General features: G+C 38.4%; 2 protein-coding genes across 2 annotated transcripts in view; one reads left to right on the top strand and one right to left on the bottom strand.

Moving 5' to 3' along the window:
• The window catches only part of LOC107709196 (protein WWC3-like), a 59952-nt gene extending 54099 nt beyond the window's left edge, over positions 1-5853 (top strand). Inside the window, exon 24 of the transcript XR_001636466.1 lies at positions 5839-5853. The gene's annotated coding sequence lies outside the window, so the exon portion shown is untranslated. The remainder of the gene's footprint in view (positions 1-5838) is intronic.
• Positions 5854-10831: 4978 nt separating this feature from the next.
• Positions 10832-22706, bottom strand: part of LOC107709195 (leucine rich adaptor protein 1-like) — a 21808-nt gene continuing 9933 nt past the window's right edge. Inside the window, exons 3-4 of the mRNA XM_016513628.1 lie at positions 11718-11862; positions 10832-11529 (exon numbers count right to left, since the gene is read on the bottom strand). Of these exons, the coding sequence (XP_016369114.1) occupies positions 10985-11529; positions 11718-11862 (690 nt within the window). The 3' untranslated portion in view covers positions 10832-10984. The remainder of the gene's footprint in view (positions 11530-11717; positions 11863-22706) is intronic.

The following is a 22706-nucleotide window of genomic DNA, read 5'->3' as shown; positions in this document are numbered from 1 at the left end:
AAAAAAAATCAAATTTCTTTAAAAAATAAAGCTGGAAAATGTCAAACTTTGAACAAATTCTCTCCAAGTTAAAATAATGTTGAAATAACAATTGTCACTCTCTCTAAAATGTACGATAGGTCTGTTTTTCTCTCAAACACAGTTTTGCTCTGAGTGGGAGTGAACAGTTAGAATTTTGGCCCTTGACTCCTTAGGTTGTCTACTGCTTCTTGCTTCCTTCTGTCAGCATCAGTAGTCGAGGAGGAAGCAATAAGAGACTGATTCTCCCATACACTCTATGTGACTGGAATCTTTCTCAGCTACACACAGAGACACAGACCTGCCTTCCATTGTGTCCATTTCAACAACTCTACACTCGCTACTAATTAAGACTGCATTTAAGGCACACGCAAGTGGGTATGCAGAGAAAAAATGACTAATGCTATGGTCAGCATTGTTAAAATGTGATGTAACATATCAAATTTTTTTTTTTAATGGTATGGAAAAGTGATCCACACATATAAAAGATAAAGTTAGCTTGTTAGCCCTGTAATTATATCATAAAATCAGTTAATCAACTCATCAAACGTGTCAACACATTTCAAAGCTTCAACAAGCCTATCGGTTCCTCTCTTTTCCCTTTAAGCTTGATAGTCAGGTCATGATCATGGAAGGTGTGAGGTTTTGAGTGATGAAGAACTTTCTTCTTGGCTTGTGTCTGCTGCGTGTTCACTGTGAACAGGAAGGCAATGGGTTGGCCGTTAGCACAGGCTGCACAAAGCAAACTTGTTTCTGTCTAATTGAATGTAAGGGGTTGTGGACAGGCCCATTCAGCCACACTGGCACAGGACAAGTGCTGTCAGACACATTGCATGACTTCTATTTAGACCATCTTTTTTGACTGTCACACATCAAAGGATCAAGAGTTTGGCCCACATTTCAACAAATCTAACTCTGTTTTGTTTAAATGATTAGCTGACTAGAATGTGAAGGTCAAACAAATAGCAGTAAATGTAATTTTATTTCTATCAATAATAAGTATTATATATAATTATATATAATTATTATTATTATTTTAATAGAAATATTATAGAGAAATATTATAGGAGAGTTACATTCATTGTTACTTGTTTGACCCTTATATTCTGTCACAGTCCCGTTCAGAAGAAAACGAAGAAAAACGTTCAAACAGGTTTCCACAAACAAAAGTTTCTTTAATAAAACAAACTCAGGTAATCCAAATATGAGAAGGCAACGGCATGTCCACAAACAATACCAGACAACAACTGAATGAAAAGGAGGAACTTAAATACACAGGGTGATAGAACTCAAATGAAGAACAGGTGATGACTCGTTAATTAGAAACCATAGTAACAAACAAGGAGTGGGAAACTTGAACAAAGGAAAACAGGCCATAGTTAAAAACAAATGAAAACTAAACCAAAACAGGCAGTTTGTGACACTAACCATATATTCTAATAATATATTTATATTATATTCTAACCATATTCTTATTATTATTGTTGATGTTGTTGTTGTTGTTATTAGTCTTATTGTTTTCTGTTATTATTATTATTATTATTATTATTAGTTCCAGTCTTCAAATTTTTTTGGCTAGGCAGCTTACCAAGAATATTTAGTATAAGCAATAAAATAGTGACAATTATGATGCTTAATAATAATAATAATAATAATTAATGGTTAATAATAAAAAAAACATTATTATTATTATTATTTATAGAAATAGGATTTATAGAAATATTATAGGAATGTTACATTCATTGTTATTTGTTTGACTCATATTCTAACCATCTAATCACATAAATATATCTAAAAGTAATATATTTGCCATAATTCATATTCAAATTATATTTTAAATGTAGTCACTTTGTGTGAATGTTTGACAAATGTTATGTACCTATGAAGTTGATGTTGTTATGTGTTGTCACAGACGTATTTTGCTATAGTGGGAGCATGAGCTGCATGTGGCATTTCATCTCAAACAAAGAGAGAGAAAGAAGATAATCTTGAGACACTGTTGTGTTCTTCTGTCTGTTATTCATTATAGACTGCAGTAAATCTGTGAAGATCCCCCTGCCACCGACTCATTGCATCATAGTGTGGGAACCGTGTGGCCCGTTTCTGCCCTTTTGCGTACTTCCCCTCTCTCCCACTCAACTGGACATCTCCAAAGGAAAACACCCCACTCTGCTAACCTCTTGATGAAAATCTCCAGAGAATAGGTTAAAGAGACTATTTTACAATCTAGTAATGTCTTCGTTTTACATCTAAGTGACTTGTCAGCAGCCATTTGCACTCCAGATTTCTTTCAGAAGTTATTCTAATATGTTGATTTGGTGCTCAAAACATTTCTTCTTATTTTTCAGTATTGAAAACCGTTCTGCTTAATATTTTTGTGAAATACTGTGATGCATTTTTACTGTTTTTTTGATCAACTAAATGTATCCTTGCTAGATAAAAGTATTAAAATCTTCAAAAAAAAATGTAACTTATAAAACTTAAGTTAAACTTAAATCCATGCAGAAATGTGATGGTGGCACTAGAATAATAATAATAACAAAAAAGACATTTTCAGTTAAATGATTGTCATACGTACTGCAATAATACATACCTTACATTAAATGTCTGCAAAAAAAACAATAAAAAACAAAAATTGAAGGACTACAATTGGAAAGAAAAACAGAGCAGAGTTTCACTTTCCCCATCGATGGGGTTGTTTCTCTGTGGGCCAGAACAAATCGGCAGGGAAAGAGGGCCAGCTGTGGTTAGGCCACAGTCAGGGAAAGACTTACAGCTTTACTGTTTTTCTGATGTGGTCAGCTAAAGCGATTCTGTGCTCTGGATAGCCACTCAGTTCTGGAGCTTTCTTGTAATATAATTCTATCAGTTTGTAAAACACTGCTGCACATTCATTCATGTAAATATTTGAGTAACCACTGTGGCTGAATATATATATATATATATATATATATATATATATATAATAGACCTCATTATTTTATGATGGAGTGATTCATACGATATGTTCTATGTATTTTTATTTCATTTTCCAGCTTCTATCTGGAAAATACTAGCAATTTGTTTTTAAACAAGCTTTCTTTTTTTCCAACAAGAATGACTCAAGGATAAAACTACTCAACCAAGCTTCACAAACGGACAACCACAATGGAAAACGAGATTTCGTGGCAGATATCAAAGCCACTGTAAATCAGATGATTTAATTCCACACTACAGGTGCCAAAACCTTTCCTGGTGTTTGGTTGCTTTTCCGAAAATTATGGCTGAGCACACAAATGAATCTGAAACTGAGGATTATACACAAAACCTGCAATAACACCAGAGTCAAATGTGATCCCTCACAGAATAAACGCTGGAAGCTCTCATAAGAATCCATGAAAATATATCATTCTTTAACAGAAATGTCACTTTTATGACATGAATGATGTAAATATCACATATATGCAGCTGTGTAAGCACTAATAAATGTAGGTTTTGATTTCATCTGAAATAGTCAGATAAATATATGATCTGCACAGATAAGTGAGGAGATTAAACCACTGAAAAACTATTTCTGCTTTTCCTACAGGAGAATTGGGGTTAGTTGTCACAATTTTTACTACATTTTTCAAGGCAGGATTCATTCATTCACAATTTCTAAGTATACACAAACCTTGAATGTTTGATTACAAAAAAAAAAAAAAAAAAAATCGTCATTGTTGCCTAGGAGAGATACAATTCATTGAATACACACTGACTTTAGTAGCCGGGAATGTTGTCATACTATATGGGGTAACTTGTCACCTTTCATTATTAAAAAGCCATTAGTAAAAATACAATTATAGGCTTCTTAGCTAGATTTAAACAAATAATGAAACAGTAAAAGTGTGATTTTGATTGAAAACCTATATTTTTCATGAGATGCCGCCCTTGTGACAACTTACTGGTATGACAACTAACCCCAGTCTCCTTTATACACTATATGCTGTTTCAGCCACACAATTCATTTAAAGACACATTTTGTTGATTCATATTTCATCTTTCACTTGTGTTCTTTACTTTTATGAAACAATCTATTGTGCACACATTTTGAAATGAAGCAAAAATCTTGTCACTGTGCACGAGGTCCCAATATTTGTACCCAATCTACAAATCGTATGGTGCTCATTTCCACCAACCCTCGATTTTTGTGATCTTTGGAGCCCCATTGCTGATGTTCTGTGGCTAAAACCCCACCGAGCCCCTCCAGTGGCTTCTGGGATATGATCAGCATCCCACCATCTCTGAACTCCAACTGCCATTTGAGCAGCCATTGTGGTAAGTGGTGAACTCTCATCTAGAGAAATACTCTTGTAGAGAAAAACTTGTATTTACCCGAATATTTGTTTTTGCAGGCTGGCACAAACATTGCCAGTGTTCATTAGAAGGTAGGTTCATCAAACAGCTGTGATCTCAGATAAAAAGTATAGTAACCACTTGGTCGCAGCCATATACAGTAGGAATAGTTTATTTTTGTTATGGATACACTGTGTAAAATACTGATGTCATATGGCTTACGTTAACATTAAACCAATTTTACATTATTACATTAAGTTAAACCAAACATATACACCATTCTTATACCATAAAGACAATCATTACCATAAAGACATTTATAATTTTACCAAAGATTTCTATTTCAAATAAATGCTGTTCTTTTGAAATTTCTATTCATTAAAAAAAATCCTGTACAAAAAAGTAATGCTGTTGTAATAATAATAATAATAATAATAATAATAAAAACAGTTAAGCAGCACAACTGTTTTCAATATTGATAACAATACAAAAAAATCTCTTAAAGACCAAATCAGCACATCAGAATGATTTCCAAAGGACTGTGTGACACTGAAATCTAATGGCTGCTAAAAATTCGGCATTGCCAATACAGGAATATTTCACAATATACGTTCTTTTTTGTGTTAATAACAGCCTTGATGAGCATGAGAGACTTCTTTCAAAAACACAAAAATAATCTTACTGAGAAACTTTTGAACAGTGGTGTGGTGTTGTTTTTAATTCAGTAGCACATTCTAGAGAGGCAGTATAATGTGTGCCCAGCATGATTAGATCTTGCTTCCTTGCTGTTGATTTCAAGCACTTTTTATACTTTGTTTTTATCGTACAGGGTTTCCCACAAGCATTTCCTTCAATTCTTTGGGCACACCGGATGCAGGTAAATGAAACACAAGCAAGAAAAATGTGTGAAAACTCTGAACAGACCTCCTTCTTTCAGTAGTGGTCAGGCACTGGCAAATGGCAGTAGATCAAAGGTAGTGAAGGAAAACAGAGGAGGATGTTTCTTTCATCGTCTATGTTCCTCATTCCCCAAAGAAAAACAACTGGTATTGCCTGCAAATCATTCCTACAAAGGTCTCCAAAGAAGTCAAAAGCCGCTTTAAAGCATCTTACAGTATATGTGACTTGCATATTAATTTAGGTAAATGCTAGTCATTCTGGTGGACTTCTTTACTTTCTCAAGATGGGGTGGGATGTTATGCAATTGAGAATATACATGCATGGTAGGGGTGCGTGGTGGATGTTATGCAATTGTGTACATATGGGTTGGGTGCATATGTGTGTATGTTAGTGGGGAGGTGTGAGGAGAGGTGAATTATTGACATATGGCGTGGTTACTTAAAAGATTGTTTTTTTATGGACTTAATATACTTTTGAAATACTATATTTTATATTATATATGTAATAAATAAATATAATATGAAAAATACATAATATTTAATACATTATTATTATTATATATTTAATGTGTATCATAAAATGTTATATTGTAGAATGCAAGAATAGGTGTGTGAGTGTGTGTTGTGTGTGTGTGTGTGTGTGTGTGTGTGTGTGTGTGACCCTGGACCACAAAACCAGTCATAAGAAGTACGGGTATATTTGTTGCAATAGCCAACAATTCATTGTCTGTCATTCAATTCATTCATTCATTCTCAATTTCAAAAAATGGACTCTTATGACTGGTTTTGTGGTCCAGGGTCACATATATGCCCATACACACACACACACACACACACACACACACGCATATACATATATTCCTCTTGGCTTATATCGAAATCCTCCGACATTCTTCTTTACAAACTCTCGTTTTGTACTTCTAATAAGTGACCGTTGTTTTGTTTTGATCTCTCTGCTGCATTTCCGCATGCGTCACTTCTGAGCGGCGCATGCACAAAGCCGACCTCATACGTCATCCGCCCGGAACTGCTTCCGTTTACAACAGTGAGCGCAATCTAGATTAAAGTGATTATTACATTTTGAATACGGATATTTTTCTTACAGAAATGCATCGATTCGCTACGGGAGGACTTTGTTCACCACCCAAACTCATTTTTGGGTGAACTAACCCTTTAAGATGCAATAACCTCTATGTCCATCTGAGATTTTTCTTTTACATGAGGATGTTTATCAGGCTCCTATGACAATAACATTGGACATGTTAGAAAATAAGGCATTCAATAACTGACTAATAATCTTTTCATTGCCATTAAGGATAAATTAATGAACCTAATAATAGGAGTCTGATAAAAATGCTCATTTAAAAGAAAAAAATCTCAGAAAAATCTCAGACGAATTTAGAGAATTTGGCATCTGAAGTCTTAATATATATATATATATATATATATATATAGCCAACTTACCAAAAATATTGGTTATATAATTTATCTAAATGTGTGGGCTAATTTAAATAGCAGACAACAACTAAGGAAAAAACTCTCTCAGCCTTTGGCATCAAGTGTGTTGTATACCTGCCAACAATTCTGCTGAAGTACTAGGAAATAAAATTCCATATACTCATAGTGAAACCACTTGCAAGCCCCATTTACACAAAGTCAAACTATGGAATGAGAAACAATCGCATGCAAATAACACTATGCACAATGATGGGTTTGTGTAATAATCAAACTGTCAAGACAAGGCAGGGCCCACATTTTCTTTTGGCTAGACAGCCACCAAAACTGCACTTGACAAGTGTACTTGATTTATGCTGTCAGTTAGCACACAGAAAGCTTTTTTTTTTAAACACAAACAAGTTTTATAGGTGTAGAGATGCTTTATTGTGTGGTTAGCGCTGCAGAGTAAGGTACACTGCATTGAACTAACAAAGCACATTTAACACACAGGGCTAGCCGCTACGCTAACTAAGCAAGAATCTGTCATTTGGAACCCATTAGCTGATTTAACATCCTGCTGTGCTGAGGAATGTCGTATTTACCACCAAAATTGGCAATGCAAATGTTTTAAAACAAGTTACGTTCAACATAAAGCTGAATGTTTGTTTTTCAGATGAACTATCTGCCACTGAAGGCTAGCAAGATGGCTCTATTTAAACATTTAGCATTTTCTCACTATTTCTTATATGCTGCTCATTTCATGAGACCACTCAAATAAATATGAATAGGAGAAATCATAATGTTTAATATGGCTAAATGAAAGAGCCAATTGATTAGTTTGAGGCAGTTTGTTTACTCTGAATATGCATATGCATTAGCTGGACCAGCTGTTTTTTTTTTTAGATTTGCGTAAAATGTATAACATATATTATTGTAAAGTTAACATAGAAACAGTTTGGGCTCTTTGTATCTGTAACATAAAAAACAGTATTCCAATAGCTATATAATTTAAACCTGGAAATGAACAGAATTTTTAATTTTGAGAATTATTTTTTCTCACTTTTAATTCAAAATGCCATATACATATGTAAGGGATAATCAACGGCTAGCCGTGCGTTAAAGGATTTTAAATGCACGACGTGGAGGCAAAGAACCGCTCGACGCGAAGCGGAGTGCCTCCGCGAAGTGCATTTAAAATCCTTTAATGCACGGCTAGCCGTTGATTATCCCGCTTATTCCATGGTCATTTGCCAAGTTATAGACAAGTTAAAACTAGTATTGCTCTTTGCAGCACAATATTTGACCGAATGGGTAAAAATGACAGTTATTTTCATCAGTTAGGGCACGTTAGCGCTAGCATTCTACCCGCTTCAAATCATACACAGAGATGAAATAGTGCGGTAAGACCACATTTATTTGAATGAATTATAGCATGTATTTCAATGAATTATCGATCGATCGTTTGAGAGAGAGACAGAGAGAGATGACAGTAGTGTGTACCTGCGTGCTGCGTCTGCGCATGGTTGCTGGGGAATATAATGTAGCGATCTAGTATCTAGGCTATTTTATTAATGAAAATCACAGGGAAGAGTTGACAACAAGTTTGTGTGTGTGTGTGTGCAGCGCAATCAGCGATCTTTGACCTCTCTCTCTCTGTGTATGTGTGTGTGCGCAAGTGATGCGTGTTGGTTAGTGTGCATCAATTAAAGCAGCGCATTAATATAGAACGGTGATTAAACTGACTTAGAACTACCTGTGCATTAAACGGTTTTACTGCATACCTGCCAGCCAATCAGAATCCAGTATTCAGACAGACCATGGAATAAATACATATAACAGCCCAGGAATGCAATACATCTTGCTTCTTCTTATGCAGCTATGCAGGTTATCCAAAATCTAATATAAATGTGGAAATAAATAGATAATGGAAAATTATTTTGTACTTTTACCCACTTTTCATTCAAAATCCTATTAATTTGTACAAACTGTGTACTTTATTAGAAAATCCTAAATTTTAAGCAAAGCATTTTGACTAGTGGTCTGAGTTTTGGACCCCACTGTATAATACTTGTTTGCCTCTCATCTGATCGCACATATGCCAGCATGTGATTCAGGACTGCTGCTGTTTCCATTTATATTTTTTATTTCATCTCTCTCCAACCAATCCATTTGTCATTTTTTAAGTACCTGCTGCCTTCTCTTTGATCATCTTCACCATCTCACTCAAATATCTTCACCTATTCCTGCCATAATCCAGTTGTTCACACAGTGGCTTCTGGGATTTGTCCTGTCTCCATTTCCCAGACTCTAAACAAGTGACACACACACACACACACACACACACACACACACACACACACACACACGTTACACACGTATTCAGTAGTCATGGAAACCCTGTCCTAGAAGCACAGGCATTATTAACTGAGAGTGGGTGTTTGAGGAAAGAGAAAGTCTGAGTTTAGTTACTGTTATAATACAGTGCTCTTTTTCTGAACAAAAATAGATGAATGCATAAATACAGTACAGTGTTTTATTACATAACACACTATATGTTAAACCGCTGAATACTGATAGTACTTTCAGTTCTTCCATTAAACCAAAAAAAAAAAAAGTATATACTTTTGGCATACAAAACATAGGCAATGCAAGATTATATCCAGTACTAACACTGTGACTAGTCAAAGTTACACCACATATAGAGCTTGATTAATTGGTAAAAGTTAGTCATCTGAACAACTTTAAATTAAAAGTGCACTTTAGGTGCTAAATTTTTAAATAACAAGAGAAGACATCACAAATGTAAAGATCACAGCACAACCACTGGTCTCCATGTGTTTGTATGAGCAATATTACTCCATTGGACCTGTGCAGTGGAATAAGCTATATGACATCCTTAATTTCCTGTTCCTGTTTTTCAAGCTCATTTAATTCGGTGATCCAATAGAACCAGTAATAATTGGTACTTCAAAACAGGATGCTATTTAAAGCTAACCCACAGTTTACCTGATTAGATTGACAATACAGCATTTTTACTGATTGATTACATAAGCATTCTGACAGAAAAAGAGTAAACTACAAGCAGTTTTCAAATAAACATTTATATATTTGTTGTATAATTAATTGTCAAAGGCAACTCAAGTGTGTTGCTGATTCTGGACTCAGGGTCAAATTGTAACAGATGGGAACATGCTTGGTATTTAGAATGGATTTATTCTTTGACCTTTAGATGTTAACTCAGAGGAACACACTGTGAGGTGATTTAAGACTTTGGTAGTAAAATGAAGCATGATTTAAACATTCCCTACAGTTTAAGAGCAAATGCTGCACTTTATTTTGTCCATATTATAATCAGCAGAAAGGTCAAACAAAATGGTCAGACACAGCATAAAAAAATCTATTCAATCTGACTTTGTAACAAAATAAGTTGCTGTGTTTTCAAGCTTTTAGATTGTTTTAGCTAAATAAACTTTGGTCCACTTTAAAATATTAAAGAAATGTAAAATGTGAGCATTTGTGCACTCTTTTGAAAGAAATTAAGTAGGTTACAAATGATTTCAATTTCAAATAAATGCTGCATTTTTTTTCTAATATTCATTTTGATGACTTTTGTTTAAAGAATCCTGAAAAAAAAAAACTTATTACAGTTCCCACAAAAATGTTAAGCATTAATATTAAACTTCAGCGTTGCCATCACATAAATAAATACTTTTGAAAATATATTGAAATAGAAAACAGTTACTATAAATTGTAATATTTCACAATATTACTGCTTTTAATGTATTTTGATCAAATAAATGCAGCCTTTGTGAGCATAAGAACCCCAAACCTTTAAATGGTAGTATGCAAAAAAACCTTTATGAATCTTTCTGAGAACTGTTTTAAATTAACCTAAGCACATAGGATTGAAAGCGCATCATTTAAATGAAATTAATATACTGACATATTCAATAAAGTCCTGAATTACTGACTTAATAAATGTGTGTTGAATCAATAGATGCCATTACATAAAAGGTTATGATCTCATATGAAATGCACATTTGAAACATGCGTCCATAAACATCTACACAACCTGACAAAGAGTACATAATGTCATCAATTCAGGGTTTTTAAACTCTGAACTCCCACAGGTCTAAGCTTCTTTCCATTCCTTATACTTTTCCGTTGCTGACCTCTTAACCGCTGTCATTTCAGAAGATCTGAGAAGCTGGCCTCAAATTAATCAAAGATCCAATTGTACAAACAAAAGCTCAGTGGTGAACAGAGAAGCAGAGCAGTCTCCCATCAACACCTTTGGCTTGATCATGCATATATTATCACAAAAAAGTCACATCATCCTGCGACTGCACCCAACGCCAGTGTGCGTCATACTCCAGTTGAACTTTGCCGTTCATTTTGCAGCTCTCCAACTCAACTTTGCCATTCTTGTAGGGTTTCATTTTAGGGCTCAGATTCTTCCCCAGCTTCTCAGCGAGACAAGCCCTGGGCGAATCTGGTCTGACCATTTGCTTCACTGCTTTGTCCAGGATTCCATTTGTCTTGCTGGGCTGGTACGGTCTCGATGTATCAGACGGTGCTTTATTCCAAACCTGAGCTTCTTCTTTAGGGGCATCGGACTTGACTTGTGGAGATCGGGTTCCAGATCCAGTGGAACTTCCCACTCCTCCTCCAGTACCTCTGGAGACATCTGTCCCCATGGGGGTGGCACAGAGTATTGAATCAGTCCCACTAGAGGGGCAGTACTCATCCAGGTCATCAGCTAATGTGTCCAGATAGCTGCCAATGGAAATGTTGTCCAGCTTGTCATGGGGGTCCTGCAGACTGCTCCAGCTGCCCCTCCATGAGGTGTCGGGACCCTCCCCTAAGCTGAACTGGCTGCTGGTCAGGCTGCTGCAGCGAGTATTGAATCAGTCCCACTAGAGGGGCAGTACTCATCCAGGTCATCAGCTAATGTGTCCAGATAGCTGCCAATGGAAATGTTGTCCAGCTTGTCATGGGGGTCCTGCAGCCTGCTCCAGCTGCCCCTCCAGGAGGTGTCGGGACCCTCGCCTAAGCTGTACTGGCTGCTGGTCAGGCTGCTGCAGCGGCTGGTGAGCGCACCACGCTCTTCCAGGAGCCATTTCACTGCCTCGATGCCCTCGTGAAGTGCTAGCAACTGGTTCAAGATCTTGACATCTGCTGCTCGTAGATAAGCCTTGGCAGAGGAAATACACATGGACATCAAGACATTTTCAACAATCATAACTTAAACAAAAGTACACACTACACTTTTTAAAATAAAGGTTCTTCATTGGAATCTATAGGGGCTTTTGCACCCAAGGAACCTTTTTATAGTTCCTAGAACTATTTGCAGAAGTATCCACTTTTTGGCGTGTCCGCACCACAAGAACTAGGAATGTATTTAGTTCTAGGAACTTTGTTTGTTCGTTGTTCTATAGGAACTATCAGTGATGTAAGTCTACACTGATTGGCCAAACGCATACGAAACACCATACGAAAAAGCCATGTAAAAATATTTGCTCTACGAACATGGAAAACAGCGATAACGACATTAAGCTACCTGTTGTCTGCAGTGTTGTGTTCTTTTCTCAGCCTTAATGATATGTAACACTGCAAGTTGTCATAGATTAAGTCAGATTTTCATGCTCTTTCAATCGCGTAAATTGTGCGTTTACATTCCGCCTCCGTTATCACGAAACCCACGACACACAACAAAAACAGCTCCGATCACAGCATCCTCCATTCACCGGTTGTTGACGTTTGTAAATGCCGCGAATAAAGACATCACTTCTGGCCGCTTCAGAGTTCCTGCTGCTGGTGCAAATGCAACCAGGAAAACAGCCTGAGTGGGCAATTGTTTCTCTAGGAACCACCATGCTGACTAGTTCCTAGAACGGAGTTCCTAGAACTACACGGTGTGAAAGGCCCTTATGGTTCCATGAAGAACCTTTAACATGGTTCTTTGAAGAACTGTTCACTGAAAGGATCTTTGTGGAAACCAAAATGGTTCTTCTATTGCATCGCTATGAAAACCCTCTTTTGGAACTTTAATTCTTAAAACTGTATAAAGGAATAGTACACCCAAAAATTTACATTTTTGTCATTTCATGCATATTTGCATATATTGAAATGTGCTCAATTTCAATATTCAAATAATGTGAATAAGATTTGATTTGCTAGAGCAAATTAGTTCTTTGGTTTGTTCCTTACACAAAGCTATTGAATGTCTCTAAAAGACTTGGAATATAGCACATTGTTGTATGGTCCACTTTATGGTGTTTTTTTGTCATTTAGGAAGTGTGACAACTTTAATAAATGCTCTAAATGCATTCTGATTAGTGCTGATTTTTGTATTAAGTCTGAGGCTCACAAGCATGACTGGAGTCCTGTGCTGACTGCAGAGCCGGAGGTCCATTACTCTAAATGCTGTTGAGATTTATAGATCTTCCTGACAATATCTATTTCTGTCAAGCACTCTTCTCTTCCTGTTTCCCACAGCAAATGGGCCAAGCAATTTTCATCTGACACATCTAAACTTGATGTCTAAATAAAAGTAAAACCTTAGCAAAAGAATGAAAGGACTTCTAAGGTCCTATAATCTGCTTGAAATAAAAATGAAATCAAACAAAGTAAATGAAGTATCCATCCACCTAAATGTATATACAGTATATATCTACATATATATATACATAGACAGACAGACAGACAGACAGACGTTGTTATACATATGCTCATCATCATTCACCTCACTAGCTTCCTCTTGGACTTCCTGGGGCAAATCAATAGAGAGTAAAAATGGATGCTATTGATTCTTTAGTTGGTCTTTTGAATTAAAGCAATATGTATTAGATCCTTCCTTCATCATTAGATCCTGCTTTTGGAATGTATTCTCATTTTATGAGGTATATCTGTCAAACATTTCCTTTAGAAGTATATTGTGAAGCTTCCTTTGGCAGCAGAGAAACATTTTTGTCAGTAAGTTAGACATTTACCACATGCAATATGATATACAAAGTCCTGAACTCTTCTGACTGACTGAACGGCTCTCTAGTCTAGCCCATAAAACAGTGCTCATCAAATAGTCAGTGCTTCCTATGAAAGCCACAGTGCTTTGGCTCCCACAATCCCTGACGGATACTGCCCTGTCTGCACCCCATCATCTACGGTCACACAGCGATTCTTAAAGGAACAGTTCACCCAAAAAGGAAAATTCTGTCATCATTTACTTACCCTCAAGTCGTTTCCGAACCCAAATTACTTACTTCTGTGGAACACATTGGAAACTGACAGTCTCAGTCACCATTAATTTTCACGGCATCTTTTTTCCATACAGTGAAAGTAAATGATGACTGAGGCTGATTCTGACTTCTGTGTTCCACAAAACAAAAAAGAAACTCACACTGGTTTAGAACAACATGATGGTGGAAAATTATATTTAATTAACCTTCTGACACATATTGTGACCATTTTTGATTAAAAGGAAGATGTTTAAATGTGGATAATGTGCAAAATGCCAATAGATTCAGGACCAGCTTGAGACCAGGATGAGATAAATCAGTTTAAGTGCACTGAGCCAGCCACAAATGGACAGTATCCTATACATCCAGGCTTCTGTGTAATTTAAAGGCCATAGTGCACTGCTGACGTCAACCACACTAATTACAGTACAAAAAACCAAAAGAGAACATTTCGGCAAAAGAGAGCATGGGATACAAAAAGAACAAATGAGGCAGTGAGGGGGGAGGGGAAATAAAGCTGAATTTAGAAGGCAAAGACAAACAAGCATTTTTACAGCAAATAGGGAAAGATGTAAATACATAAGCTAAAAGACGAGAGAGATTGAGAGAACAGATTGTAACAACTCTGCTCTGGTGTGGGTTGGGTTCATGTCGGCTCCCCAGTCTGAGTTGCTGAGACTAATGAACACACTCGTAAATATTCTCCCTGTCTCAGCACTGATGTGGTGAGCGCTGATCTGACTGTGCCCAACTCCAATCTGTCTGCATCTAGTATATACGCATTAGGACCCGGATGAATTAAACATACACTTCTGTTCAAAAGTTTGGAGTCGGGCTGGGATTCTTTTAATGTTTTCGTTTCATATGTTCACCTAGGCTGTATTTATTTGACCAAAAATACAGTAAAATACTGTGAAAGATTATTACAATTTAAAATAACTGTTTTCTTATTTTAAAATGCATTCATGTGGTGGCAAAGCTGAATTTTCAGCAGCCATTACTCCAATCTTCAGTGTCACATGATCTTTCAGAAATCTTTCTAATTTGCTGATGTGGTGCTGAAGAAACAAGAAATTTAAAAACAGATGTGTTAATATTTTTTTGTGGAAACCTTGAAAACTTTTCTGGATTCTTTGAATATAAAGTTCAAAACAGCAACAATTTTGTAACACTGCACATGTATTAATGGCACTTTTGATTAATTTAATGCATCCTTGCTGAATAAATTAATTTATTAAAAAACTGTGAACAGTTGTGTACAGTGTCGGGTACCTTTAGATATCAGTTCAAATTCTAAGTTTAACTTAAATACCTCTGCTGCCTTGAGGCTGTAGTATTTTGTTTGTCCAAATAAGTTCTAGTGACAACAATGTTAAAGGTACAGTTTACTTGATCTAAATTGTCATTATGCCATCCCAAACCCATGTGACTTTTTTCATTTTTTTCATGTAACACGAAAGGAGAAATTCTAAAATACGTACTGGTTGCTTATTGACAACTGACTGGAGCTTCCAAGCTTTGAAAAGGACACAAAAGCACTTTAAAATTATTACACATACACAAGTTGTCCAATATCTTTGAAACCACAGCTTTGATAGCTCAGACCATTATTGTCATTGTTCACTGACAATATTCCCTTCCAGGGATCTGGACAGGATCATTAAGTCAGTGAGTTGAACTCGAAAATTGGATCAGTCCAATTTGTGAACAAATAATTCAGACCGTTTGTATGAACTGAATCAGCCAATCCTTTTTAAAGCTTGAAACCTCCAGTCCCCATTCATAGTAATTGCACAGATTCTTCTAAATGTACCCCGGTTTTCCACAAATAAAGAAAGCCATATGGGCTTGGAGCGACATGACTGTGAGTAAATAATGACTGAATTATCAGACATATCTGGGTGAACTATTTCTTAAATAGGCCTCATAAAATGCTAAATAAATGAAAACAATATCATTGTAACCCCATGCAATACAGTGCAGTGTTGCTGCAATAATAGTATGTAGCTTCCATTCTTCCACACGAGCCACACAGTGACCCACAGACTCTCCTTAGGGAGAACATTCCACAGTGTCTGAGGCTCACACTGGAGATTCTCAAAGCCAGAAGAATTCCATTTTCACACTCCTTAAAACCCATAGCTTATACGTCCTGTGTTCTAATCCCTGGAATTCTGGAGAGCTCATTTTCCATGCTGTGGTGTCCTGCTCTGTTAAGTATCACACCACGTAGCTCTGTGTGCGTGTTAAAATGAATAGGCCTATATTATAACTCAGTGCTGGATTTACAATAGGCACAGCTATATTATAACATTAGTTATAACAGTTGATTGTGATGAGGAGGGTTTTAAGCATACACTCAGGTATGTGAAGAATGTTGACGTTGCCATTTTTGGCCATTCCATTGTGAAATACTGTAATAAGTAAAGCTGCTGCATAAAAAAAAAAAAAATAGACAAACTACCAGTTATCTCTAACAAATAAGTTAAAGTAATAGTTCACCCAAAAACTATGTTGAATATGTTCAAGTACACACAAATTGTGTGTATTCATATACTTGCCGTATCACACATCTATCATATGGATAGTCATAGTAATATGGACTATGATTGTGGTGCTCATTTCACAGTCAGGGTTAGAAATTAAAAGTGCAGGGGACAAAACTGCACCAGATATTCATGTGTTATTAGTGTTTTTTTTATTATATTCTATTCTAGTTATGCACCTCTGTAGAGACTATAGTGTCCTGTAGTTGTCAGATACTAAGCTACAGTAAGTGTTTTGGATGATTAAAAACGTCAGTTGTATAAACAGTAAATGTGAAGAAAACACGGTCACAACTGGATAGAGAGGCAGTCAATGGAAGATTGATTCCGAGCTTCATTATTGCCATAAACTGAAGGTAGGTTCAACAACGGAATGTTCAAACATAAAAAGGCAAAAGGCTCAAACTGAGAAATCACTGTCCTTATCTTAAATCCTTCTTGGAATGCCAACAGGAGAGAGAGACGCGGAGCCACTGAGATCCAGGCAGGTAAGTGGAGAGATCGGAGAAGGTGTGCAACCTTGAGACCAGTCGACAAGGGAATGAGGTGAGAAGCTTGATAAAGGGTATGGTAAGTGGAATCAGGTGTCCGTAATCAGTAATCTAGTGATTGTGATCTGGTGTAGGAGGCTGGTGTGGCAGGTGTGGCTGGTGAATCTGTGACAGTACCCCCTTCCCCACGGGCGACTCCTGGTGCCCATAACCGACGGCAAGGACGACCGCGCCCCCTAGGAGCAGGACAATCTGGGTGAGATTGATGGAACAGAGCACACAGAGAATGGTGTTAATCCAGTTGTCTCCTGTCATAATTAATTTTGAGCATACTCAGCCCAGGGGAGATACTGGCTCCAATTGTCCTGATGTTCATGGCAGTAGGCTCTGAGATATCGTTTGATCTCCTGGATCTTGCGTTCGGTCTGGCCGTTGGTTTGAGGGTGATAACCTGAAGATAGACTGACAGAGACACCCAGCAGACGGAAGAAGCCACGCCAGACCCTGGATATAAACTGTGGCCCTCTATCGGAAACAATATTCTCTGGGATACCAAAATTTCAAAAGACGTGATGGAAGAGAGTTTCAGCCGCTCCTAAGGCAGTAGGTAACCCTCGTAAGGGGATTAGCTTGCAGGCTTTGGAGAATCTGTCCACAACCACGAAGATGGTAGTGTATCCATTGGAAGGTGGAAGATCTGTAGCGAAATCCACCCCGATATGGGACCAGGGTCGGCGTGGGATGGATAGTGGAACCAACTTGCCTTCTGGTAGGTGGCGTGGAGTGGATGTGATGGCACAGACTGAACAACTCTTGACGTAGCGGACGACATCCTGAGCCATGCTGGGCCACCAGTAACAGCTCCGGAGGAGCGAGAGGGTTCATTGGCTGCCTGGGTGACCCGATCCCGGAGATGTGTGGATGGAGTCCAGAAGGGCGAGGCGCAGAGTGGTAGGTACATAACTCTTCCCTTCCGGACCTCCCGGCGGAGCGGGTTCCGTCAGAGTGGCGGCACGAATTTGATCTTCGAGTGCCCATTCTATAGGGCACACGAACAAGGTGGGCGAGAGAATGGGTTCCAGGCTTTCCGGAGACAGATCAGGTTGGTGAAGGCGAGAAAGAGCATCTGCTTTGAGGTTCTTATGCCCTGGATGGTAGGATACAGTGAATTTGAAGCGAGTCAAGAACAAGGCCCATCTTGCTTGTTGTGGATTGAGGCGCTTAGCCTCACGAAGGTATTGGAGGTTCTTATGGTCAGTTATCACCTAGAAAGGGTGCTGAGCTCCTTCCAACCAGTGCCGCCACTCCTCCAGTGCGAGCTTGATGGCAAGTAACTTGCGGTTCCCGATGTCATAATTCTGCTCCACCGGGGACATCTTCTTGGAGAAGTATGCGCATGGATGGAGTACTGGGGTTTCACCCTTCCATTGGGACAGTACTGCACCAACTCTTAGCGTTGAGGTGTACACCTCCACCACGAAACGGAGATTTGGGTCTGGGTGAGTGAGGGTAGGAGCGGTGCAGAAGGTCAATTTCAGCTGGTGGAAAGCCTCCATGGCCTCGGGTGTCCAGGAGAGGGATTTAGGCTTTCACCGGAGGAGAGAGGTAAGTGGAGCTGACAGCTGACTGAAATGGGCTATAAACTGGCGATAAAAGTTAGCGAACCCCAGAAATCTCTGCAGCTCCTTGACCGTGGTAGGTTGTGGCCAGTACCGCACTGCCTCCACCTTCCTCTGGTCCTTTTGTACTCCCTCTGGGGTTATGATAAAGCCCGGGAAGGCACATGACTTTGACACAATGGAAGATTGATTCTGAGCTTCTTTATTGCCATAAACTGAAGGTAGGTTCAACAACGGAATGTTCAAACATAAAAAGGCAAAAGGCTCATAAACTGAGAAATCACTGTCCTTATCTTAAATCCTTCTTGGAATGCCAACAGGGGAGAGAGAGACGCGGAGCCACTGAGATCCAGGCAGGTAAGTGGAGAGATCGGAGAAGGTGTGCAACCTTGAGACCAGTCGACGAGGGAATGAGGTGAGAAGCTTGATAAAGGGCATGGTAAGTGGAATCAGGTGTCCGTAATCAGTAATCTGGTGGTCGTGATCTGGTGTAGGTGGCTGGTGTGGCAGGTGTGGCTGGTGAATCTGTGACAAACACTACCAAACATTTCAAAACTGCAAATCTGCCATGATGGTAGACAGTAGAGAGCTGCATAATCTTACACAGTAACCGGTCAATTATTTCAAATCTGGCAGAATATTTATTGTGCTATCATTTTTTGTTCATTATTTAAAGCTATTTTACTGTATTTAATGTTAAACTGATACAAGTTATAATTAACACCCATAATTGTTCTGAATTAGAATTGTATTCAGTTAATTGATTCAGTTGAATGAAATTAACTTCATCATAAACAGTAAAAAAAATGCTCTTGAAAATTTATTTATGGGACAAGTAAATTATTTTTCATGTGCACTACTGTTCAGTTAGGGGTTGGTAAGATTATCTAATGTTTTTAAAGTAAGTGTCTCATAATCACCAAGGCTGCATTTACTACACACACACACACACACACACACTCAGGTTTGTTTTTGTGAAAAGTGGGGACATCCCATAGGCGTAATGGTTTTTCTACTGTACAGACCGTATATTCTATTGCCCTACACCAACCCTACCCCTAAACCTACCCCTCACAGGAAACTTTGTGCTATTTCAGATTTTCAATACACTCCATTCTGTGTGATTTATAAGCGTTTTGAAAAGTGGGGACATGGGGTAATGTCCTGAAAAGTCACCTTCTCCTTGTAATACCTATGTCATACCCTTGTTATTATACAAATGTATGTCCTCATTTGTCACAAAAACGCGCACACACACACACACACACACACACACACATATCTTTTTTCAGCAACCATTACACAAGTCGTCAGTGTATCATGATCCTTCAGAAATCATTCTAATATCTTTTGGTGCCAAAGAAACATTTCCTATTATTAGCAATATTTAAAAGAGTTATGCTGCTTAATATTTTTGTGGCATTTATTTTGTAACACTTAACACTTTTAATCAGTTTAATGAATCCTAGATTAATAAAAGTAACAATTTATTTAAAAAAATGATAATTTCTTTCAAAAAATAAAAAAAAAATCTTACTGACTCAAAACTTTTAAACTGTAATGTATGTGTGCATAATGAAACAGTAACACATTTCCATGGCACAGTTTACACACTTTCTGTACTCATTTAACTGCAGCTGACACACAGCAACACTAGGCGCATTTCCATTACAGATTTGCGCAAAACTTTGGCGATATTTTATAAATGTCGATACAAAAGTATTGCGAAATGACGGCGTTTCCATTATCCAATGTTATGAGACTTAAACGTAACCTTTTGCCTCTCGCGCTAAGTCATGGCAACGGATTTTGGTGGGATTTTGACGGATTTTGGCTATATTTATTCAAAGGAGGCTTATGTGTGTATCTTTACAGAAGCAGCAAAGAGAGCCGCTTCAGAAACGTGCGTGGCGCGGCTGGAATAAACCATAGACTGTATAAAAATATAAACACAAGCACTGAGTGGCCGCAGTCAGATTCAGTGACCGTATCAGAGCCACAGTGCACCGCAGACGTGTGCAGTGTAAATTGTCTAAGCATTAATGGTAGGGAAAGCCCCTTATACTGGAGCGCGGCCACTTATGAAGTGTTTCTTGGAGGTTATAGTACATTGAAGAATGATCATATGACTTTTTACATACGCCATGTGACCTGTAAATGCGAAAAAGCCGTTTCCATTGCAGTTTTGCGAATTATTCCTTTTTCGCATTGCCTGAAAAACCACCTCATGTGAGCGTAAAAACTTTTTTGCGATATATGGGTGTTTTTGCGAAATTGACGCGTTTCCATTAGGCGTATTTTCAATTCGCAATTTCAATTTGCGCAATTTGAAGGGTAATGGAAACGCGCCTACTGACAGGATCTCTTATATTCCAATACGTCACTGCTCTCTCTCTCATCTAGCACCACACATGCACTCTATCTTTCTGCATTCCTTCCTAACCTCTACGTCCTCCCACTCTCCCTTTCAACCTTACTCCTTCTCTCTTTCTCCCTCCCTCATTTCCCTTCTCTTCTCGTTCTATCAGACTGGAAGAGTCATCTCCCTTTCCTCCATCTGTCAGCACACCATCCCCTGTGTTTCCCATCTGTGTCAGGCAGGGAGACAGAGTTGCATTCACCGGGGGGCCAAGATGCTCAAAGTCATCAAGTACATCTCTCTCTCTCTCTTGCTATCTTTACACAGATCACAGGTGACATAAACAACAAGCTGTTTGATTTCCTAATTACTGCCAGTGTTTTAAAGTCAGAAGTGATAATCATTTTGTAGTGATATGAAAGTCATTTATTTCTGTACGTTTTTTCTCAAAAAGTCTACACTGTCTCACATTATACTGGTGCGTGTGAATGAATCGAGTTTGTGTTTGTGTGTGTGTGTGTGTGTGTGTGTGTGTGTGTCACTAGACTGCAGCAGTCCAGTCCCAGTACTTTAGTACTGTACATTTAGTTCTGGAACTAAAGCGGTGCGAAAGGCCCTATTGTCACAGTGTGAGGTTAAAGTTCAATGACAGTTGGCTTGCTGTAGCTCATGACTATTTGGGAACAGTGTGAAATTGCATCAGGAGAACACTAAAACACTAAATCAATTCTCTAACACTCCCTCTACTCTAGAATTGAGTGCTATTTTCACAATTACCTGGAAGCCACTATAGCCAGAGTTTTAACACAACTACAAATGTTTTATTGGCAGGAATTTTCAAACTTTTCGATGCTATGTACTCTCCCTAATATGATGATCCCCTTATGAGGGATTCCTTTCCACACATATAAAAGTGGCTATAGATATTTTAATATATGAAGACCTATGTTTAAAATATTAAACAAAAAATATTGGGCATAGGCCTATTCAGTTTCTATTTCTAACTGAAACACTTCTAAAACACTTCCATTTAAGTGTATTGGCCTGTAAAATGTTTTAATATTCTTGAAGTTGTCAGGATTCTGGACTGTCTCTGTGTCATGTTTTGCCCGTTTCTGTTCCTTTATTTGGTCATGTTCCTGTCCTCGTTTAGTTTGATTATTAGTTGATTCCCCGTACCTGTCTATCCCTTGTCAAGTCTAGTATATAATGTGTAGTCTGCCTCATGTTTCTTTGTCGGGTCTACTATGTTGTGTTCATGTGTTTTCTCCAATTCCCTGTGTTTTTGGATTTATTAAAGACTATTTCGATTATCCACGGCTCTGTGTTCCTTCCGGCAGCGATCGTGACAGAAGACCCGACCAAAACAGTTACCTCCGTGTGCCCCCTCCGTTTTTGTTTCTCGTTTTACCCAGTGTCTTTTTGTTTCCGTTGTGTTCTCCCCATGGATCCCCTCGCCCGCCTTGAGTACCTCCTCCTCCCATACCAGACTGTTTCTGGCCGTCTCAGACGGCCAAGCGTTCCCAGCGTTCGCTCGAGGATCATACCAGACTGTTTCTGGCCGTCACCGAACTCACCACCTACCCGGATGACGCGTTCTGCGCGTTCTATGACGCCAGCCTGAACCCCGCGTGCAGAGCACCGTCGTCCGAAGAAGGTCTTCGAGCGGATCTCGCTGAGTACCTCCTCCTCCTGCTGGAGCCAGTGCCAAGCCCACCATCCGCTGCGCGGAGTGCATGCCCGAGCCCACCGCTGACGGAGAGCCATCGCCGCACGGAGCGACAG

Source organism: Sinocyclocheilus rhinocerous, unplaced genomic scaffold (genome assembly GCF_001515625.1).
Source record: "Sinocyclocheilus rhinocerous isolate Xijiao unplaced genomic scaffold, SAMN03320098_v1.1 scaffold55, whole genome shotgun sequence".
NCBI classification, from domain to species: Eukaryota; Metazoa; Chordata; class Actinopteri; order Cypriniformes; family Cyprinidae; genus Sinocyclocheilus; species Sinocyclocheilus rhinocerous.
The sequence above is the reverse complement of the archived record's forward strand: the minus strand, read 5'-3'. Positions and strand labels throughout refer to the sequence as shown.